The 22,161-nt window shown below is 41.6% G+C and overlaps 1 protein-coding gene across 3 annotated transcripts in view; it reads right to left on the bottom strand.

Moving 5' to 3' along the window:
* LOC126260258 (FAD-dependent oxidoreductase domain-containing protein 1-like) overlaps positions 1 to 22,161 on the bottom strand; it is a 115,438-nt gene that overhangs the window by 7,281 nt on the left and 85,996 nt on the right. Inside the window, exon 9 of one of the 3 annotated variants that reach the window (XM_049957587.1) lies at positions 4,580 to 4,741. The exons of 1 other annotated variant lie outside the window; for it this stretch is intronic. In XM_049957587.1, the coding sequence (XP_049813544.1) occupies positions 4,602 to 4,741 (140 nt within the window). In that variant the 3' untranslated portion in view covers positions 4,580 to 4,601. Of the gene's footprint in view, positions 1 to 4,430; positions 4,742 to 22,161 lie in introns of those variants that run through there. One more of the 3 variants, XM_049957586.1, reaches the window with a different exon arrangement.

Here is a 22,161-nt window from a genome sequence, read left to right as displayed (position 1 = left end):
AGGCGATAGTGTAGGCAGTAGTGGTAGTGATTTGCTGAGCACTGAATTAGGGGACATTCCTTCAGAATTTCCAGCAGAAATGGATAGCCAAGAGGATGATGATCCACATGTAGATATGCTAGGCTTGGAACTCCAAGTGGTGCACTGAACAATAGCACCCACACTGGCGACAGAAGTTTCATCTGGTAATGAGGCAATGTCGAGTTGGATCCTGCAATTCATGGCTAACATCACAGTACAAATTAAGCACACTAAGGATGACATCTCAGAACAAATGAGGCAATTCATGCTTGACAGTAAAGAACAAGCTAAGACAATAAATAAGCAAGTTGGGCAAAAAGTCGATGTGGCTATAGAGTCGATTCGGCAACAAGGTGAGGATGTACAAAGTCCTGATAAAATAGTTAAACAGAAGGAAATGGGTATTGTGGGCTGCTTTTGCACCAAGTGTTAGAAGTGCTCTGAAGGGGAAAAAAAATTAGGGGCGGGGAGGCAAAATAATGTGTTTCAGAAGGGGGACGAGAGGGAAAAAAAGACTGTGAACACCAGGTCCAGAGGGCACAGTCAAATGCATTGCTTAGGTGGAAGTTGCAGTATGCTCCTACCAGATGCCAATGAATAGAAAATCAGTGCCCCTCAGACCAATCGCTGAAACAGCAGAAGTTCATGAGCTCTTTCAATTTCAGTGAACGCAAGAAATCATGAACAGAGCATGGTACCAGTAGGAGTCAGTCTCTGGGGAACTAAATAATTGGCATCTTGAGGAGTTGCAAACATCACGTGCCAAGGCAGGCACCAGTGCAGCCATGTGCAGCTTATCTTCAGAATTTGAAGATTTGCTTGGTAATGACTAAGGCCTGCCACCACCCATAAATAGCAGTGCACCATCACAAACTCAGGGTGATGTTCATTATGGGCAATGAATTTTGTATACTGAAGCTGTGTGATCATTGGAAGGGGAGGCGTTCAACCTAAATTCTTTTCTCAAGTTATGCCAGGGAAAATGGTGTCACCCTCCATCCTCTAGCATAGATGAGGCAGTTGCTTATTCCATCCCAGCATCATGGCCCGTTCACCAACAGCTGGAATTTAATTGCTCCCATACTGATGGAGAAACAGCGAATCAGATGCATGGAGTGGCACAAACATGTCAGTTCTAAACTAAGTTTAAGGAAATGTTCCTTGAGACATACTGTTCAGCATGGGCCCCAGACTCAAGCGAAGGATGAATAAATACTGGGCAAAAGCTTTGCCAGCTGGGGGTCCACAACACAGTAAAATTTTTTGAAAGTATGGCGCAGAAATATCATTTTCTTCAAATTCCCTTCACACTAAGGGAACTACTCCAACTCTGTTATGGCAAATTATCATTATCATATCATGCATACAACAAGTGAAGGTAGGATAAATTCCACTCATAAAACTGGTGCACTTCAATCAATCTCATAGAAGGAATGAAGACAGGCATAGGCATTAAGACAATTTCAATCATGCCAATAATGGGGGACATGGTCATAACTTGGAAAGACAAGGGACCCAGATTATAGAGGATACAGCACCTGACTCGTGGCCAAGAAACTTCGCAACAACAATAAACAACAGCGACAGAAGCCATTCAAGGGAATGAAACCCACACTCGAACGCATGAATGGCAACTGTAAGAGAGAGGAGAAGGTAGGTAGGTGCAGTCTCTCTGGCTAGGACATGATGACATAAGGGAAGATCTTGTCGAGGTAAAGGAAAGTGTGGAAACTAAGAATATACACCCTGCCACTGTTATCACAGTAGGAGGTATCAAATTTAAGTACCATTCGGGACAATGGGAGCCAGATCTCAGTGGTGGCCAGGGTGACCGTCAAGAAGTGTTTGTAAAAGTGAAATTGGCCCATTCTTCATCTGTAAAAGACTGAGATCAAAGGCACAACTGTAGGAATGGTGGTAGAAATGACCAGACAAGTGCGCCTCAAATTTGAGTGTCAGGGACACACTCTAGAATGAAATGTTATGATCATTCCAAAATTTTCAGTCATTGTCTTTATTGGCATGGATTTCATGTATGATTACCAGGTGTTCCTTTGTTTTAGATGGGAAGAAATCATCCTCCACAAAGGACAGCCTATCAGCAGTGAAGTACTTATCATGTCAGATCTTGACTAGTTTCAACCTGCATTTCAAATGCTCTTGATGCCTCATGACTCTCTAGCTTACTTGCAATGTTTCTTTTTATGAAAACACACGCATCTTAGTATCCAGAAATCACTCATGTCTATGAATCACCATTTACATTAAATCACCAGAAATGTATTTCCTTCCCTTCGGAAGGTGCACAAATAAATCCACAACACAGCCAAGGGCACCTGCATGACACCCCCCTATACCAACCTGTTTATGAGCCATCTAGCCTCCCAAAATGCCAAACTCATGGTCAGGTTCAGTTCCATTGATGATGTCTTCATGATCTGGGTTCAGGGCCAAGACACCCTAACCTTATACCTTCACAACCCAACACTACCTCTCACATCTGTCTCATCTGGTCCTCAACCCAGCAAGCCATCTTCCTGGGCACTGAACTCCTCCTCTCTGATAGCTCCACCCACACCTCTGTCCACATTAAACCCACCAACCACCAACAGTACCTGCATTTCAACAGCTGTCACCCTTTCCACGTCAAAAAATCATTCCCATATAGCCTGGACATCTTTGGATAGTGTATCTGCAGTGACAAGAACTGCCTTGTCTAATATGCTGAGGGTTGCACCAAGGCCTTCACAGACAGGTGCGACCGCGTCCTCCCCCCCCCCCCCCTGCCCCGCCCCAGGCAAGCAGATCGCCTGTACCATTTCCCCACACACCATCACTCCTAAGAACCAGCTTCATAGGAGTGCCCCCTTTGTCACCCAATGCCACTCCGCACTGAAACAACTGAACCACATCCTTCATCAGGGCTTTGATTACTTGTCATCATGCCCTGAAATGAGGGACATCTTACCCATAAGGGCCATCACCCATCCAACCTCCACAACATCCTAATCCATTCCTACACTGCTCCCAATCCCAGCCCCTTGGCACAGGGATCATATCCCTGTGGAACACCCAGGGGCAAGACCTGTCCAATTCAAGCACCCAGCACTTCCAATTCTGGTCCTGTCACAGGCTTATCCTACCTCATCAAAGGCGGGACCATCTGTGAAAGCAGCCATGTCATATACCAGCTCCACTGCAATCATTGCATAGCTTTTTATATTGGCATGACAACCAATCAGCTGTCCACTGAGATGAGTGGCCACTGCGAAACTGTGGCCAAGAGCAAAGCAGACCACCCTGTACAAAACCATGCACTTGAACATAACATGCTCAATTTCAGTGGCTGTTTCACTGTTGGAGCTATCTGGATACTGCACAAGCTTTCCCAAACTGCACAGATGGTAGTCATCCTGAAAACACCTTCTCCACTCCCAAATTTATCTCTGCCTCAACCTTTGGCAGCCTACTGTTCCCAGAACCTCCACCCAACTGTCAACGCACCTGCCCACTTTCCCCTTCCGTGCATCTCTCCTTTTTCACTGCCCATCCCCCCACCTCCCACCCCCACCTCCCTGCCCCACAGCCTCACGACACTGCAGCTGTTGGCAGCCTAGTCCCTGCATGCTGTGCCAGACACAGCTCTTCTCTCCCCCCATCCGAATCCTGCTATCACCTCCTCTTCTCTACGTGGTCCAGATTGCTGCTTGAAGGGTGTGTGTGATGTGATGTGTGTGTGTGTGTGTGTGTGTGTGTGTGTGTGTGTGTGTGTGTGTGTGTGTGTGTGTAATGACTGTCAGTGAACTGTTGAAATAGTTTATATATCCTGACCATAATATTTAACCGTTGTTTTTAAAGACAGGTTGTGCCCAATACTGCATATTACTTTCAAGCTTGGTATCTGAGTTAGGTAATCACTAAAGGCTGCATTGAAAATTTTAAGAAAGTGCTGCATAAACTCTTCTTGACACAAAACTGATCTAGAGATGTTTCACATGTGTCTGTTACTCGGATGGCAGTATCTACTTCAACATTTAAACTGCGGTCTGGAGCAAGGCTCAGAAGGGTCTCCCTGTTTATACTGTTTGGGAGAAAATCGATGTTGAGCTCTTCACAGACTATCATATCACACTCCATTTTTTCCCTTTGTTTAGCAATGATTCCAATTAATTTATATAAAAGTTCAAAATTTCCAGGTGGTGATAGGTTAACATTTTTTAGCAATAACCAAGCTGAACTTAGTAATTTTTATAGCTGCAGTCTAACAGTCTTTTCTTTACATTAATTTGAGTTAAGTCAGGTAGGGCAGTAATAATTATATTTTCCTTTACGTAAATCACTGTCCAATTCTGCTTGCTATTAATTTTACAATAACACGTAGACAAATTGAATTTAATTATTTTTGCATGTTGAATAAATTTTCTCTTTTATTAAGTGTTTGAATATTTGCTCATTTTTATGATACAGTATTTTACAATGAAAAACTCGTTTTTATATGCAGATGAGAAAATACAGTGTTTTATAATTACACTACTATTTAATATTCAGATCTCATTACCATGTAACGGAATGATTTGCAATCATACGATGTTCACTTCCCTTAGCAACTCATTATACATTAGCCTATCAAATCCAAAACGACTCAAATCTATTGTCTTGAATCCACCCTCAAACATCATTTCCATAACAGCACGTCCAACAGCAGGTGCTTGCTGTATACCTGTAGCAAAAGTTGAAAAACACAGTCAAAAATGAGGATTATGTTTGGATACGAGTAGTCAGTGGAACAAAAAAATTTTCATTGATTTTACAAAGAAAAATTAGCCCAAATAACTGAAATCGTGTTAGATGTAAATTATGGTTCTGCATAGATTTCTCTGTAATAATCAGATAAGACGTAACTGGTTACTGCATTTATAACCACAAATTTAATTAGATAATTTCAGGTGACTCAGGTCTAGAACACTGTGAAGTGCCCAGTAGAGTATACTTGTTGTTAGGGTATTTTCTCGTTCCACTGAAGTATTTAGTGTGAGAAGAATGACTTCTTAAACACTCCTATGCATGCTGTAATAGTCTAATGTTGTCTTTATGATGCCTGTGGGAGCGATGGTAGGGGTCTAGTATATTACCAGATTTGTGACATTCTTCCACGGGTCAAACAAACCTGTGATCATTTGCGCTGACCTTTTTGTATACATTCAATATACCCTGTTATTCGTATTTGCTACAGGTACCACATGCTTGAGTAATATTCTAAACCAGGTACAGTGTGTTAACTGTAAGACGGCAGAGTTGTGAGCGGAGTGCGGGGAGAGGAGGAAGCAAGCATTGGCTGGCGAGGGGCGAGGAGCCGTTGGGGAGGGGGGGGGGGGGGCGGCAGGCGGCGACAAGGCACGCCTACCAGTTGCAGTGCTGGCACTACAAATTGCGTGTCATGCTTACACGAAAGCAGACGAAAGGCTTGGAAGTAAAACTTGCTTTAAATGTTGTTCGTAAACGAAACTGAAATTGTCATGTATATTAAAATCTATATATATAAAAATGAATGTATGTATGTTTGTCTACTATGCGCTAACAAACCATTCATCCGATTGCAATGAAACTTTGGTGAGTTGTTCTCCGAACGCCTGAAAAGTGTAATGAAAGCAATTTTTTCTGCTCCCCTTTCGCAGCATTCAATCACACGCAATATAATTTTGCAAGCATCGCTACGTAATACTGGTTTCCTTCTAACCGTAGGCCTACCGATAGGGGTTGTTGGCGACTCCCGAGATGGGCCAGCAACTACCTCTTCACTCATTTTGATAATGTTTAGCACAACTGCACGATAAAAACATGCAGAACAGTACAGCGCAAAACAATAACGAAGCAGACGACAATGGCTACCTTGTACAACACAGTCAGCTACGTAATGTTGGTAGCAGTCGCAACTGCGTGCCTACCAAAGCCTCCCGACGTTTACCGACTTCTACCGATTCAGGACTAGGGAGAGGTCTGCCACCTAAAAGTTTACACACTTTAGCATGAGTGTTACAAATTTTTATACCCAGGTGCTTGCATGAGTTCACAAATTCCAACAGCAGCTCACTGATATTTTAGTATGTGATACTATGTTTTTCGTTTTATGAAGTGCACAATTTTATATTTCAAAAACACTTAAATCAACTTGCCAATCTTTGCACCACTTTCAAATCTTATCAAGATTTGTCTGAATATTTGTGCTGCTTTTTTAGACAGTCTTCATTATAGACAACTCCATCATCTGTGAAAAATCTGAGATTACTGTTAATATTGTCTCCAATATACAAAATGAACAGCAAGGGTCCCAATATACTTTTCCAGGACACACCTGGAGTTATTCCTACATGTCAATGATTCTTCTTCCAACACAATATGCTGTGTCCCCACCAAGAAATTCTCCTTCCAATCACAAATCCCACTTGATAATATTGTTATCATACTTTCAATAATAAGCATAAGTGCAGTATGGAGTCAAATGCCTTCAGGATGTTGAGAAACAATGCACCTATCTGACCGCCTTGATCCATGGCTTTCAGAATATCATTGGAAAAGTGTGAGTTGGGCTCACATGATCAATATTTTTGGAATCTCTTCTGATTGGCATAAAGGAGGTCATTCTGTTTGAGATACCTTATTGCATTTGATCTCAGATTTATTCCAAGATTCTAAAACAAGTGCATTTCACAGATACTGGACATTAGTTTTGTGACCACTTCTGCTGCCCTTATAAATGGGAGTGGCCTGTGGTTTCTTTCATCCACTATGCACAGTTTTTTGGCCAGAGACCCATTGGCATATTATGGTTAACAGGAGGGCTAACTTAATCTAGAAATTCATCATAGAATCTGATAAGAATTTCATCAGACCACAGAACTACGTTCGATTTTCATGGTTTTTATGCCACTGACACCAATATCTTTTTCACTCTTCTTTGGAGTGGTACAGGAATTGAACTGTAATGATACACCCATGTTTATTTCCTTCCTAAAACAAAATTTGAATACAGATTAAGTATTTCTGCTTTTGCTTTGCTAGCCTCAATTTCAGTACCTGGACAAAATGCTGCCCAAAAGGCTCTTTAGGTTGTCGTATCTTCTGGATTGGGTTGTTTGGGGGAAGAGACCGAACAGCAAGGTCATCGGTCTCCTCGGATTAGGGGAGGATGGGGAAGGAATTCGGCCGTGCCCTTTCAAAGGAACCATCCCGGCATTTGCCTGGAGCGATTTAGGGAAATCACGGAAAACCTAAATCAGGACGCGGGATTGAACCGTCGTCCTCCCTATCTTCTGGGGTTTAACTATTGAACCCCTCCTGATTCCCCTCAATGAGGAGAGCACTGTTGGTGGAATGGTGGTGTAAGTATACTATGTACTAATGGCAGTATCTGCACACTCTTGGGCGATTCTGGAGAAAAGGGTTAGTGGTGTGCTCCAGTGTGTATGGCAGTGGTGTTCAAATATAAACTATCCATAGCAGTACAAAAAAATTCCTAAATGTTACTCACAGGGCAATTATCTTAGATTGGAAACCCTACGATTACAGACAGCTGTTGTATGATCCTTCAACGGTATTACCAGTTCCACAATGTTATAATTGCATCTAAATAAAGAAGAATAGCACGTGGGGGAATTAAAAATGTAAAAGTATTTATAGAAATAACAAGAATCTAGGGAGGAGATAGTGTAATGTGATATACAAAATATGTAACTGATAAAAGCAAATGAAAAATAGTAATCGACTTACTTATTTTCAGATTATTTATGGGAAAAAGTTGTGTGTACTGAATGCCTCATCAATCTCACTCAGGTTGTAACAACTTCGTCAAGATAGTGATGAAAGTCAAAATTCAAAACTGGTGGAATGAAGAAGACAGCCACAAAGGAAATTCAGCTACAACAACAATAATTTTGTTAAACATGGAAAAGGGACTTGAAAATGAATGGCAATGTTAAATAGTGGTCACAATCCACAGACAGGACATAGTGAAAATAACAACAAAAATAAGCCACAAAATAAATTAGAATGAGTAAAAGAATGATGAAGGAACACAAAGTAAATAAAACAAGTCTTATTGGAATGGATCTGATGCATTCCTTAAAGCATTTTTTAATGGTTCTGTCAACAATTGCAGTTATTTATCAGGTGACTAGTTTTGAGCCTTTACAGGTTCATTTTCGAGCCTGACCCACTGAGGCTACAGTAACAATACATACATACATAGTTGTCAGTGAACAGTGAAAACAAATGTGGTATTAGAACAAAAAGTTCAAAAGTAACAGAAATTAGTTATTTGAATACAAACGTACCAGCACTGATAGTGATTTTAATATTTTATATTCAAATACTGCTTGTGTCTGTATATGTGTGGATGGATATGCGTGTGTGTGCGAGTGTATACCCGTCCTTTTTTCCCCCTAAGGTAAGTCTTTCCGCTCCCGGGATTGGAATGACTCCTTACCCTCTCCCTTAAAACCCACATCCTTTCGTCTTTCCCTCTCCTTCCCTCTTTCCTGATGAGGCAACAGTTTGTTGCGAAAGCTTGAATTTTGTGTGTATGTTTGTGTTTGTTTGTGTGTCTATCGACGTGCCAGCGCTTTCGTTTGGTAAGTCACATCATCTTTGTTTTTACAAATAATTATTCTGTTACATTTCAACTTTTTATTGTAATACCACTTTTGTACTCACTGTTTACTGACAACGATGTACTGTTTTTGTAGCCTCAGTGGGCCAGGCTTGAAAATGAACCTGTAAGGGTTAGAAACTATTCACCTAACAAATAACTGCAACCGTTGACAGAACCATTAATAAATGCTTTAAGGAATTTAAATAAAATTGATGTTCCCTGTCAACGAAATGCTGAAACTGAACGATCTGACGCATGTCAGTAAGAACCGACATGGGCGGCTGCCAGCACAATACTGAGTTCGTGAGCAAGTGACAGGTAAACAGCAGGTGGAGCTAACTCAGAAGAGACAGATGGCACACAAGACTGTACATAATCTGAATAAGAATTTTAGTAGGTGCCCTTACAAAGTATAACACAGACTACAATCAAATGGCACCACAGACCACTACTCCTAGCTGTTGGGCCACATGCACGTGACAATCAGGTTGGTATCCCGCCGGTGTGCGCTGCTTCTCCACACACATCCATGGCCTGGAATCTTATTGACTGGAGTATAATTGTCTTTAGTCATGAATCCTGCTTCAAATTGAGCTCCAGCAACCAGTGAAGACGTGTCTGGAGATGCTCCTGAAGTGGTGGGAAGCTAACAAGACTGTTGCCCACCATATGGCCTGACAACCAGAACTGATGATCTGGATTGCCATTTCTTTTCATATCAAGACCCCTTTGGTTGTCATCTGCTGCATCCTTACAGCATAGCAGTACGTTGACAATATTCTATGCCCCATTTTGTTGCCATTCATGACAAATCATTCTGGACTTACTTACATTCCTGCAAGATAATGCATGTCCAGACACTGTGAGAGTTTCCACTGCTTTTCTTCATCCTTGCCAAACCCTATCTTTGCCAGCAAGGTCGCCAGATCTCTCCCAAATTGAGAATGTTTGGAGCATTAGGGGCAAGGGCCACCAACCATCCCAAGGGGTTGATGTTCTGACATGCCAATTAGACAGAATTTGGCATGATGTCCCTCAGGAGGATGTCCAACAAATCTATCAATCAAGGCCAATCCGAATAACCGTTTACATAATGGCCAGAGGTTGTCCAACGCATCTGAACCTCTTTCTCTTGAATAAATCATCCATATTTTCTGAAATTGTAATCATTTGTTTCTATGTACATCTAGAATGAGATTTTCACTCTGCAGCAGAGTGTGTGCTGATATGAAACTTTCTCGTAGATTAAAACTGTGTGCCCAACCGAGACATGAACTCGGGACCCTTGCCTTTCGCGGGCAAGTGCTCTACCATCTGAGCTACCAAAGCACGACTCACGCCCGGTCTCACAGCTTTACTTCTGCCAGTATCTCGTCTCCTACATTCCAAACTTTACAGAAGCTCTCCTGTGAACTTTGCAGAACTAGCACTCCTGAAAGAAAGGATACTGCGGAGACATGGCTTAGCCACAGCCTGGGGGATGTTTCCAGAATGAGATTTTCACTCTGCAGCGGAGTGTGTGCTGATATGAAACTTCCTGGCAGATTAAAACTGTGTGCCCGACCGAGACTCGAACTCGGGACCTTTGCCTTTCATGGGCAAGTGCTCTACCATCCGAGCTACCGAAGCACGACTCACGCCCGGTCTCACAGCTCTACTTCTGCCAGTATCTCGTCTCCTACCTTCCAAACTTTACAGAAGCTCTCCTGCGAACCTTGCAGAACTAGCACTCCTGAAAGAAAGGATACTGCGGAGACATGGCTTAGCCACAGCCTGGGGGATGTTTCCAGAATGAGATTTTCACTCTGCAGCGGAGTGTGCACTGATATGAAACTTCATGGCAGATTAAAACTGTGTGCCCGACCGAGACTCGAACTCAGGACCTTTGCCTTTCGCGGGCAAGTGCTCTACCATCTGAGCTACCGAAGCACGACACACGCCCGGTCTCACAGCTCTACATCATATCTACCGAGTTTTTCCCCATTTGGATAATTCCTTCAGAGTGCATCTTCTTCTTCTTCTTCTTCATCTTTCTTTCTTTGTTTCCTTCCTTCTTTTTTGAGTGTATTAAGCTATCCATAGAAAAAGCAGTGAATATTGTGCACAAATGTCTGTGTGAGCCAGTACCACCAATTATAAGTAACTGTTGGATGCTCTTAGGGCACACAACAACACTGTCTTCAATGCTATAGTTGGCTTGGCAACCAGTGCATGGACACATCAGCTCTGATTCAAAAACTGCAGATCCATCCTTAGATGAGTACAGAGGGATGTACTTCTCATGCTTACTGGGGCCTTCAGTACAACACCTGTCAAAGCTATACTGGTAACGCTGGGGATCTGCCGCATCAGTAGTACAGGGTAGCAGGCTACTGGCTGCATTGACACAGACTCTACCAACTGCAAGTGATTACAGGGGTAAATATCAATAACAAAATCCAATTCTGGACCTGAAGAACAGATGAATGATGGAACGACTGGAACATAGGACCACTGGTATGTATGTATGACTTTTTCCCATAAGTTAAAGACAAACTATGAGCATGCCTAGACTATGAGCATGCCTAGATGACCCAACTACCTATACAGAACAGGGAGACAGGTGACAGCTCTCAATCATTGCAGAGAAACTGGGGTACCTGAACACATGGGGTTTCACTAATTTACACCAACTAGAAAGGATTTGAACTTGGGAAGGAATAGGTCAAGCAAAACTTCCCTAAAAATTATACTTAAGGGAAGTTGTACTTCATAATGTTACCATAACTCTGTCTGATACAGAATAAAAATACTGTCTATTGCTGTATTGATGTAATGTCCTCCAGCATATGGAAGGTAGAGTATATATCCTGAAACATAATACAAGGTTTGCAAGACTTTACCATGTACCTGTTCCGGTTGTATTTTGTAATACTGTATGTTGGAATAATATCTACTGCTTTATTGATGTAATGTGTTCTGGTATATGAACAGTAGAGACAGGTAATGTAAAAATATATTTCTAGGTTTGTAACATTCTCATTACCTGTTCTGTTCATGAAATGGAATGTAGTTATTGTCAAAAGTTCCTATCTATTTAATCACTGGATGTAAGATTGTTTATATGAAATTGCACTGGTAGTGCTCTGTATCATGGCGTTTTCATGTAACAAATTTGATAAAATGAACTCCGATCTCGTACCCTAAGGGTCTGTGCAACTCATATATTTTAAAGTATTTAACATATTTCTGCATGTCATGTTGTTTACATACATTTTTGACACTGGTACTACTCCATCCCACGGCATTTTCATACAACAGATTTTGATAAATGAACTTAAATCTCTTACCTTAAATATCTGTGCAGCTTATGTTTTAAGTATTTAAATTTAGGTAACAAGTTCCATTATGTTGTATTATACATGGTTATGTTTGACATATTGTCTAATGGCTACCAGCAGACTTTAGGTAACTGGTGTCTTTTATTTAATTTATGGTGGAAAAGCAGTGTTGTAACTTCACATGTTAGATGGATCATACTGTATTGCCACCTGGTGACAACAGCTATGAATTAGGGCCTAAACAATCTGCAGCAGTTAGTTTGCCTGTTTCTATCAGTGGACGACTTCAACTGGTTCCTGTGCCATGCAGTATGGTGTGCTATATTGCTTATGGTTATTAACTCAGAAACTGTAAGATCATCATACACATGGGATTCTGCATTGTTAATCTGCACAGTGTGAGAGTTCTCAGAACTCTATACAACATCTAATATTTTGGAAGTTTTGTGATTACAGATAGGTAATGTACATATAGCACAATGGTGTAAATGTTAAGACGACTTTGGATCAGTTCCATAATTTATTTTATTTTGTGTGTGTGTGTGTGTGTGTGTGTGTGTGTGTGTGTGTGTGTGTGTGTGTGTGTGTGTTTGTTGAACACAAACATGCAAAAATTTACTTAAGGAGGGTAGGGCGTCAAACTGCACCAACTTGGAGCAGGAGAGGTGCTACAGGACATTTTAATTTCCATTGTCTATACTTTTACAAATAAATTCATAAAACTTTGTCAGCAAGACCTGGAAGGATTCAGCATTCACACTCATAGCAGTGGAAGTTCAAAAACATAGCAAAATAAACTTTTTTTACAGGTGAAATTTCATCATTTTTTTCACTTACTGTTGGCTGTATTTGTTGCTATAGGTACACTCTGCTTCATAAGTAAGAGAGATTCTTCGATGAATTTTGTACATATTTACAGGTGTATGGAACTCTGAATTTATTTAATTTATGAAAAAATGAATGAGCTGTTCTGTTTTAAACTTCATGTTTAGAAAAAACTCAAATTTTGTAGTTAATTGTCTCATTTTTTACCACAGTTTTTAATAGATTTGGAAAATTCGATGAGTGTGAATCCTGAATCCTTCCTGGTCATTCTGACAAAGTTTTGTGAATTTATTTGTAAAAGTATACACAGTGGAAATTAAAATATCCTGTGGTGCATTTACTGCTCAAAGTCAGCAAGTTTGTCATCCTACCCCCTTAACAGCGTTGGTATTACTGTACAGGTTATATACTCTACTTCAATGTATTACTACATTTTTGCCTTGGATAAGATTTATTGATCTGTACTTCGTTGTAAACTATTACACCTGATCTGAAGATGGCCACTGAACTGGCTGAAACTGGTTAGCTATGTAATTAAATTTGCAATCTATGCAATAAAGTGTTCTAAAAGGATAATAGACTCTCAAATTAATTTTTATAGCGAAAAAGAACAAGTACAAGCCAATCTAGGATACACAGTACACAGACATTTTCATTAAGATACAAATGTTTTTTACAGCTTAATTTCAATATACTGGGCATTGTTCACTAGTGCACTGAAAAATTTTCACTAATGGCTTCAAACACAATTAAACCTGTTGCTCTGTTTCTTTCTGTATTTTAAGGTGTCCTCTTATTTTTTGTCTTCTAATTAATTATGCAAACTAAAAACCTACAAGCAAGTTCACTTAACATTTCCTCTTCTTATTCTTCTTTTTATTCACCATGACCATGATATCACTTGGGCCTATCTTCATCTGTTTTATGATATCAACAAACATTTTTGAATTTTTAATATGATGTGGGCAGTGACCAACTATAGGCGCCAACAATTCAGTTAAGTGCTTTGCAAGCTTGTACGTAGGAGAGCCAATAGCGCTAACAATCGGTCTCAACGGAACGTTCTCCTTATGAACCTTTGGCAAACCGTACAGTCTTGGTGGCCTAGGTGCTCTCGGCCGTAAGTTCTTCACCAGTTCGTCGGAGAGGCCAGAGTTTTTTAGTAGCTCCCTTGTCTTCCTGCTGAGCACCAATGTGGGATCCCGTCTGAGAATCCGGTATGTGCTGTCCTCCAGTAATAATCCAACTTTCTTATGGTAAAGTGTAGCATTGAGGATTACCGAGGCGTTCCCCTTGTCAGCAGGTAAAACAACTAGATCTTCATCCTTCTGCAACAATTTCAGTCCTTCTCTCTCCTCTCTGCTGATGTTTGACTTAGGCGGCTTGGACGTCGCTAAAATCTGGCTAGTAGCAAGCCTTACGTCATCCACTGCTTCTTGAGGAAGATGACGAACTGCTTGTTCCACTCCACTAATGATCTCAACCACCGGTAACTTACGTGGAGCTGGGGCAAAGTTCAATCCTTTACTGAGAGCCGAGATGGTAGCTTCATCAAGTTCCTTGTCAGAGAAGTTGATAACAGTGCGGTGAATGCCGTTGGACCCAGTAGTTCCTTGATCACGGTTAAGCCGCTCAAATTTATCGGCCTGTTTCGCCGTAGTCCTGCTTAAATTGGCTCGTTGGTGTGCCGCCAAAGTCATATCCACCCATTCCCAGTCCAATGGTGAGAGGACTCCGGCCAGAAATAAATGGCAACTAAATAACAGGCGAGCGTTCATGTCTAGTTCATACCTGGTATGACGTATCCTCTCTTTCACAATAGCATGGCTGGTCTTTCGTAAAATTCTGTTTACTGCAGCACTTCTGATGTGGTGTTTGATGACTGCAAACTTCGGTACTACCTCCTTGTCATGACAGCGTTGTAAAAAAGCCAGATTGCTCAGCAACTGAGACTGTTTCAGGCGCAGCTTCTCCAAGTGACGAACGCTGCACGCTATGTCCTCCCCGTAGAGGAAACTAATATGGCTACGAAGTCTTTCGTGACGTATTTCTTGAGTAAAAATCTCTCGGTGTACATGCCGCGTCAAATCAGGATAAAACTCCAAGCCCCAGCTCCACGTAAGTTACCGGTGGTTGAGATCATTAGTGGAGTGGAACAAGCAGTTTGTCATCTTCCTCAAGAAGCAGCGGATGACGTAAGGCTTGCTACTAGCCGGATTTTAGCGACGTCCAAGCCGCCTAAGTCAAACATCAGCAGAGAGGAGAGAAAAGGACTGAAATTGTTGCAGAAGGATGAAGATCTAGTTGTTTTACCTGCTGACAAGGGGAACGCCATGGTAATCCTCAATGCTACACTTTACCATAAGAAAGTTGGATTATTACTGGAGGACAGCACATACCGGATTCTCAGACGGGATCCCACATCGGCGCTCAGCAGGAAGACAAGGGAGCTACTAAAAAACTCTGGCCTCTCCAACGAACTGGTGAAGAACTTACGGCCGAGAGCACCTAGGCCACCAAGACTGTACGGTTTGCCAAAGGTTCATAAGGAGAACGTCCCGTTGAGACCGATTGTTAGCGCTATTGGCTCTCCTACGTACAAGCTTGCAAAGCACTTAACTAAATTGTTGGCGCCTATAGTTGGTCACTGCCCATATCATATTAAAAATTCAAAATGTTTGTTGATATCATAAAACAGATGAAGATAGGCCCAAGTGATATCATGGTCAGCCTCGACGTGGTTTCTCTGTTCACCAAAGTACCTGTGGATGACACATTACAACTGTTGGCTGCTCATTTCTCCTCAGAAATTTTGAAGTTGTTCCGGCACACCTTGACGACCACTTATTTTTTATACAGTGGAAATTATTATGAAATGACGGATGGAACAGCCATGGGTTCGCCACTGTCACCAGCAATAGCGAATTTTTTCATGGAGGACTTCGAAGAACGAGCCCTGAGCAGTGCTCACTTCCGCCCATCATGCTTCTACAGATACGTCGACGATACTTTTTTAATCTGGCCACACGGCAGCGACACGCTGCAGCAGTTCGTCGAACATCTGAATGGTGTACATCCAAACATAAAATTTACATTGGAGGTAGAGAAGGAAGGGAAGTTACCTTTTTTAGATGTGTTGGTAGAGCGAAAGCCGGATGGACGACTGGGCCATTCTGTGTACAGGAAGCCAACCCATGCAGACTTATATCTGCATAGCCATAGCTTCCATCATCCGTCTCAGAAGAGAGCTATGCTGAATACTTTAGTGCACAGAGCCAGGACTATTTCCGACAAGGACCACCTCGGTCCCGAGATTAACCATTTGACGACTGTTTTCAAGAGGAATGATTATTTTGCCGGTGAAATTAAATCAGTATTGTCCAACAAAGTAAGACACGATGCCGGCCACATACAAAAAGAGGACCAACACATAGCGCGGCGGCTTCCTTTTTGCGGTGCTACAACGAGCAAGATAGCCAGAGTCCTGAAGAGGCAAGGAATAAAACCAGTTTTCCGACCACCTAGGAAAATTAAGGAAATGTTGAGACCAGTCAAAGATAGTCTCGGCTTAAGAGTGCCGGGAATTTATACTATTCCTTGCGAATGCGGCAAGAATTACGTGGGGCAGTCTGTAAGAACTGTTGCCGACCGCTGCATCGAGCACCAACGCCACCTGAAATACAGGTATTTGGAAAAATCAGCGGTGGCTGAACATAGCCTGCTTAACAAGCATAAGATTTTATTTGAAGAAACCAGAGTAATAGCCCACACATCGAATTACTGGGACTCTGTGATCTGGGAAGCAGTCGAAATTAGACTCAGCGATAATAAATTTAATAGAGACAACGGCTATGCACTTAGCAACAGTTGGAAGAGTGCACTGGATAAAGAAAAATCGCAGAGAAAAACTTCTCGCACTTTACCTCCTGATTCAAGGGATGGCACTGCAAGCAATGCGGGATAGCAACTACATATATGGAAGTAGAGGGCACCACTTCACTATGCGCCATATCGCTGACGTATTCCAGCCAATCAGAAGCCGTCCTTTGCATATAAAAGTGGGAACCTCGCTAGTTCACGACAGTCAGTTTTAGCCCTGACGACGACCATGGAGGTAGTGGTCGAAAGCTTGGAGTTTTATCCTGATTTGACGCGGCATGTACACCGAGAGATTTTTACTCATCATCCTTATTGTTAAACATCAGTCTGATCTCACAAGCGCATGCACACGTTCAACGTTTCCAGCAGTTTTCAAACTTAATGGTCTCCCTGAGTGAGATTTATCTTCTTCATGTTCTCAGCCTTCCAGAAATGATTTGTGCCAGCAAAAACCTTGTGCTCTTGATAAGGAATGTCCCCCCATAGGTCAGTTTCAATTTTTCAAAGACCACACTCCTGGATTCCCTGAGCTTAACACAAAACTTGATGCCATAATGTTGTTCTAAATTCCACTGTTCCTTTTTTTTTTTTATAATACACAACGAAAAAACAACTTCACTGATGGCACTCTCAAAAATCACGTGACGGCTGTATGAGCTGAAACTTGGACTGAGCATACTTAAGAGATGAACACACCAGATTACACAAGTAAAACAGCACAGTGTTGCCAGATTGCTTGTAGTGTTGTCAGTCTTATTACTTTGCTCACACACCTTGTATATGTTCCACTCAGCCATTCAGGAGTTTCTGTCAATCTAATAATTAATTGGATAGATTAAAAGAATATACTCACCAAGCGGCAGCAGGAGGACACACACATAAAAGGACGTTATACTTATGCAAGCTTTCAGAGACAGTAGTTCCTTCTTCTGACAGAAGGGTTGTAGACGAAGGAAGACAGTTGACGGAAAATGACTGGAGAGGTTTAGGAAAAGGGGTACAGTTCAGAAAAATCAACCAGAACTGTGGGTCAGGGGAGACTTGGCAGAAGACAGGGTAATATGCAAGACAGAGATTACTGCAACAACTTTCTGCATGAGTTAATAAGAGTGAAGTGGCTCTAAGCATTATGGAACTTAACATCTGAGGTCATCAGTTCCCTAGACTTAAAACTACTTAAACCTAACTAACCTAAGGACATCACACATATCCATGCCCGAGGCTGGATTTGAACCTGCGACTGTAGCAGCAGCGCGGTTCCGGACTGAACCGCATAGAACCGCTCGGCCACAGCAGCCAGCTAATAAGAGCGAAAAGTTAAGTGCATTGCATGTGGGAGGTGGACTGTGAAAAACAGACAGGTCAGAAAATGAAAGATGTATAAAACTAAACTGGAGGGAAGAAAGGAGTAGTTACTGTGAAGAAACACTGAGATAGAAGAAATTAATATAAATTATGGCCAAGAGAGTGACAAGAACTAAGGACATGCTATAGCACTAGTTCCCAACTGCAGAGTTCTGAGAAACTGGTGTCGGGGGGAAGAATCCAGATGGCACGTGTGGTGAAACAGGCACCGATGTCATGATTGTCATGTTGTAGCGCATGCTCTACGACAGGATATTGTGTGTTGCTGGTATACACCCCTGCCCATGCCCATTCATCCTAACTAATAACTTGATGGTAAGTCATGCCAATGTAAAAAGCAGAACAGTTTCCACATAACAGCTGGTACATGACATGTGTCCTTTTACAGGTGGCTACCCCTTTGATAGCATATGTTTTGCCAGTTACAGGGCTGGTATAGGTATAGTGGTAGGAGGGTGCACAGGTCAAGTCTTGCAGTGGGGATGGTCACAGCACTAGGAGCCATAGGGTAGGGAGATGGATGCACAAGGAGCATGGGGTCCGACAGGATATTGCAGAAATTTGGATGGCAACAGAAAGCTATTGTAGGTGTGGCGGGTAAAATCTCAGACAGAATAAATTTCCCTCCAAGGCACGATTTTAAGAAGTCATGGCCTTGTTGAAGTAGCTGATTAATACATTCAAGACCAGGGTAATATTGAGTCACAAGTGGTGTACTCTGAAGTTGTTTTTTGAAGGGATCAGCAGTACCAGAATTGGATGTGATGGTCTGGGAAATCTGCTTTTGAAGTAGGCCAGTGGAGTAATTACATCCAGTGAAGGCTGAGGTGAGAATAGTGGTGTACTGCTGTAAAGAGTCTGCATCCAAACAAATACATGTGCCTTGAATCAAGACATTATACGAGAGAATGTTTGACATGGAAAGAATAGCAACTATCAAAATGTACTTACTGTTGTTTGTTAGTAGGCTTGATGTGGACAGAAGTATGTAGCTGGCCTTCGGTGAGGATGAGATTAACATCAAGGAAAGTGGCATGGGATTTGGAATAGGACCATGTGAAATTAAATTGAGAGAAGGTGTTTAGAGATTCCAGGAATTTTCACAGGTAAGCCTCACCATGAGTACATATGGCAAAGTTATCATCAATGTACCTAACCAAACTACAGACTGAAGGTTTATAGATCCCAGGAAAACCCTCTCCAAGCAACCCACGAAAAGGTTGGTGTAGGAAGGAGTCATTGTGGTTCCCGTGACCGGGCCACTGATCTGTCTGTATGTCTGCCCTCAAAAGTGAAGTAGTTGTTGATAAGTATAGAGTTGATTAAGGTTAGTAAGATGGATGTTATAGGTTTGGAACCAGTTGGAAACTGATTGAGGAAATGTTAAGCAGCAAACAGACCATGTTATGTGGGGGATGTTGGTATTGAGGAATGTGACATCAATGGTGAAAAGCAAGGTGGGAGTGGGACGGGCAGGGATTCCAGACGATCTAGGAAATGGTTTATGTCTTTAATAAAAGAGTGATGTCTTTGTACTGTGGGTTGCAGGTGCTGGTCAACTAAGGCAGATATACATTTGGTATGTGCTTCATAGCACAGCCAGGGTGATTGGATTTGTGGATCTTAGGAAGAAGGTAAAAGGTGTGGGTGCATGGTTTGGGTGGGGTAAGAAGTTCTATAGATTGAGATGTTAGTCCTTAAAATGGGCTTGAGGTTTTAAGGAGGGACTGCAGGTCACGTTGAATTATAGAGATGGGATCTTGATGACAAATGCTGTATATAGAGGTGTCAGACAGCTGATGTAGACCTTCACTTCCTACCGACATGCATCAGAGCCGTTATGGGAAGACTTGTTTTAATCCGCTTTGCGTCTCTTTACCACTCTTTCATTCATTATATTTTATTCTATGTCTTTAGTTTGTGGTACTTTTCACTATGTCCAGTCTTTTGATTGTGAGTACTATTTAATATTGCTATTCATCTTTAAATCTCTTTTCCTGACTTTACAACTTTATTGTTCTTTTAGGGCTAAACTTATTTTATGGAAATTATTCTGCTTGCATTAAATTTTGACTTACGTAACTATTTCGATGAATTCATTGTAACCTGATTGGGAATGATGGGATGTCCAATATGCACAACTTTTTTCCTGTAAATAATCTCAAAATAAGTAAGTTGACTATCTTTAAATGTGCTTTTGTGTTTACATATTTTTGTACATCACATTCCGCTATCTTCTCATTTTTTAATACCCTCATGTATTCATTATTTATATGTACCTAAAGATGCAACTCTTAACACTGTGAAATCAGTAGTACTATTAAAGGATCATACAACTGTTGGCTGTTTATTTTTCAAGAATGCATACCTTGAGCTGTGGATATCTATAGTTTAAAACTTGCTGTAATCGTAGAGTTTCCAGTCCAGTAACATCTACGTAGTTTTTTGGGCTGCTACAGATAGGTTCTAATTTCAACACCACGCCATTTACACTCGAGCACATCACTAACCTTTTTCTCCAGTTTCGCCCGACAGTCTGCAATAGCCACCACTAGGATGCATTTCGTGCACACCACTACCCCAGTGACAGTGTCTTCCTCAATGATGAGAAACAGGAGGGTTTCCATAGTTAAGTCACAGAAGACAGGACCACTTATAGAGTCTTTTGTGCAGCCTTTGGCTACCTTTTAACAACTTTATGATTGCCTGAACACCATTAAACAGTATGTCCATAACAATAACCCTGGAATCTCTTGTACAGATACCTTGGGTCTTAAAGATCATTTAGACACTTGAACATCGTGGGCCACCAGAAACTGATGAAAACGCCTGTGATTTGAATCACAATCGCTATTATGTACTTACTTTTAGAGCCACCAACAATTTCAGGGGCTCTATTTATTGTGTCATCAATAGATCTGCTTTCTGAAGGCCATATTGGTGCTGGCTCAGCCCCAGGAACTCGCTGTGGGCCTACAACCAGTCATAGAACAGGCACTCCTGGACCTTAGCTAGACTGTTCAACAGGAAAGACTGTTCAACAGGAATATCAGTCTGTAGCAAATGGGAACACTTGGGCCCTTATCTGTACCCTGCTTAGTGTTATGGCTAGTGGCACTTGCCTGATTGTGGGAATCTCTCCCTGTACAAAAGCTTAATTAAAGAGACAGGATAAGTTCAGCACTAAGTGATGCAGTTTTCTTTATAGCTTCAGGGTATATTCAATCTGGACCGCATCTTATTGTTCTTTAATTTCATGATCACAGCTGCTACCTCCTCCACAGCAAAAGGTGTTACTACAGTTAGCTTCTCATAATACAGTTCCAAGGCTTTTCTGAACTTTACATAATAATTATTATCAGTGTTAGAGTTGTCATTATGTAAAAGGTAACCAAACAGACATGCTGCTGAGTCCCTCCAACCCATTGTCATTTTACCATCTCATCTTCTGATTGTGGACAAAATTGTTGGACCTCTAACTTTCTCCATAATAAACCTATACAATTGCCCCCATGCATTGCTCTCCTCATTTATTTTTCCCAGTGAGTCCATTTTGTTTTTGGCAACACTGTTTTAAACTCTTGTCTAGCTCTTCTGTACAGGTGTAATATTCTACTTTCCTCCTGTCCTACTTAACACTGGTACATACTCCTTGTGTCGCAAAGCCACAATCTTAAGCACATAAGCTCTATATTCCATGATGCTTTAGCTAGTTACCAACTATTTTCTTAGGAATGTAGAGTTCTTCAACCTTTCAAATGTGCACTGTAAGTAGCTGTGCACCCAAGTTAACGTGCAGAAGTATTGATCTCACATGAGCAGCAACAATGGTACAAACTTCTTCCCATTCTGCTTTATGAAGATTGAGCTTTATCAATTGAAGATTGAGCTTTATCAATTGCACTCTAATCGATACCCTAATATTATGATTATTGCCACATTCTAGCATACATTCAGTCACACTGTGGTCACTCGAAGTTAAGTACTGGAGCTCCTACCACCCTGTGAATCTCAATGCTGCTGCTCTGGTGGCAGTTGTTACAGCTATATAAGTGGCCACTCCTACTCTTCCTTTGTGTGTAGTGTGCTGTCCACCAACATTCA

The sequence above is a fragment of the Schistocerca nitens genome, chromosome 5 (assembly GCF_023898315.1).
Source record: "Schistocerca nitens isolate TAMUIC-IGC-003100 chromosome 5, iqSchNite1.1, whole genome shotgun sequence".
NCBI lineage: Eukaryota > Metazoa > Arthropoda > Insecta > Orthoptera > Acrididae > Schistocerca > Schistocerca nitens.
The sequence above is the reverse complement of the archived record's forward strand: the minus strand, read 5'-3'. Positions and strand labels throughout refer to the sequence as shown.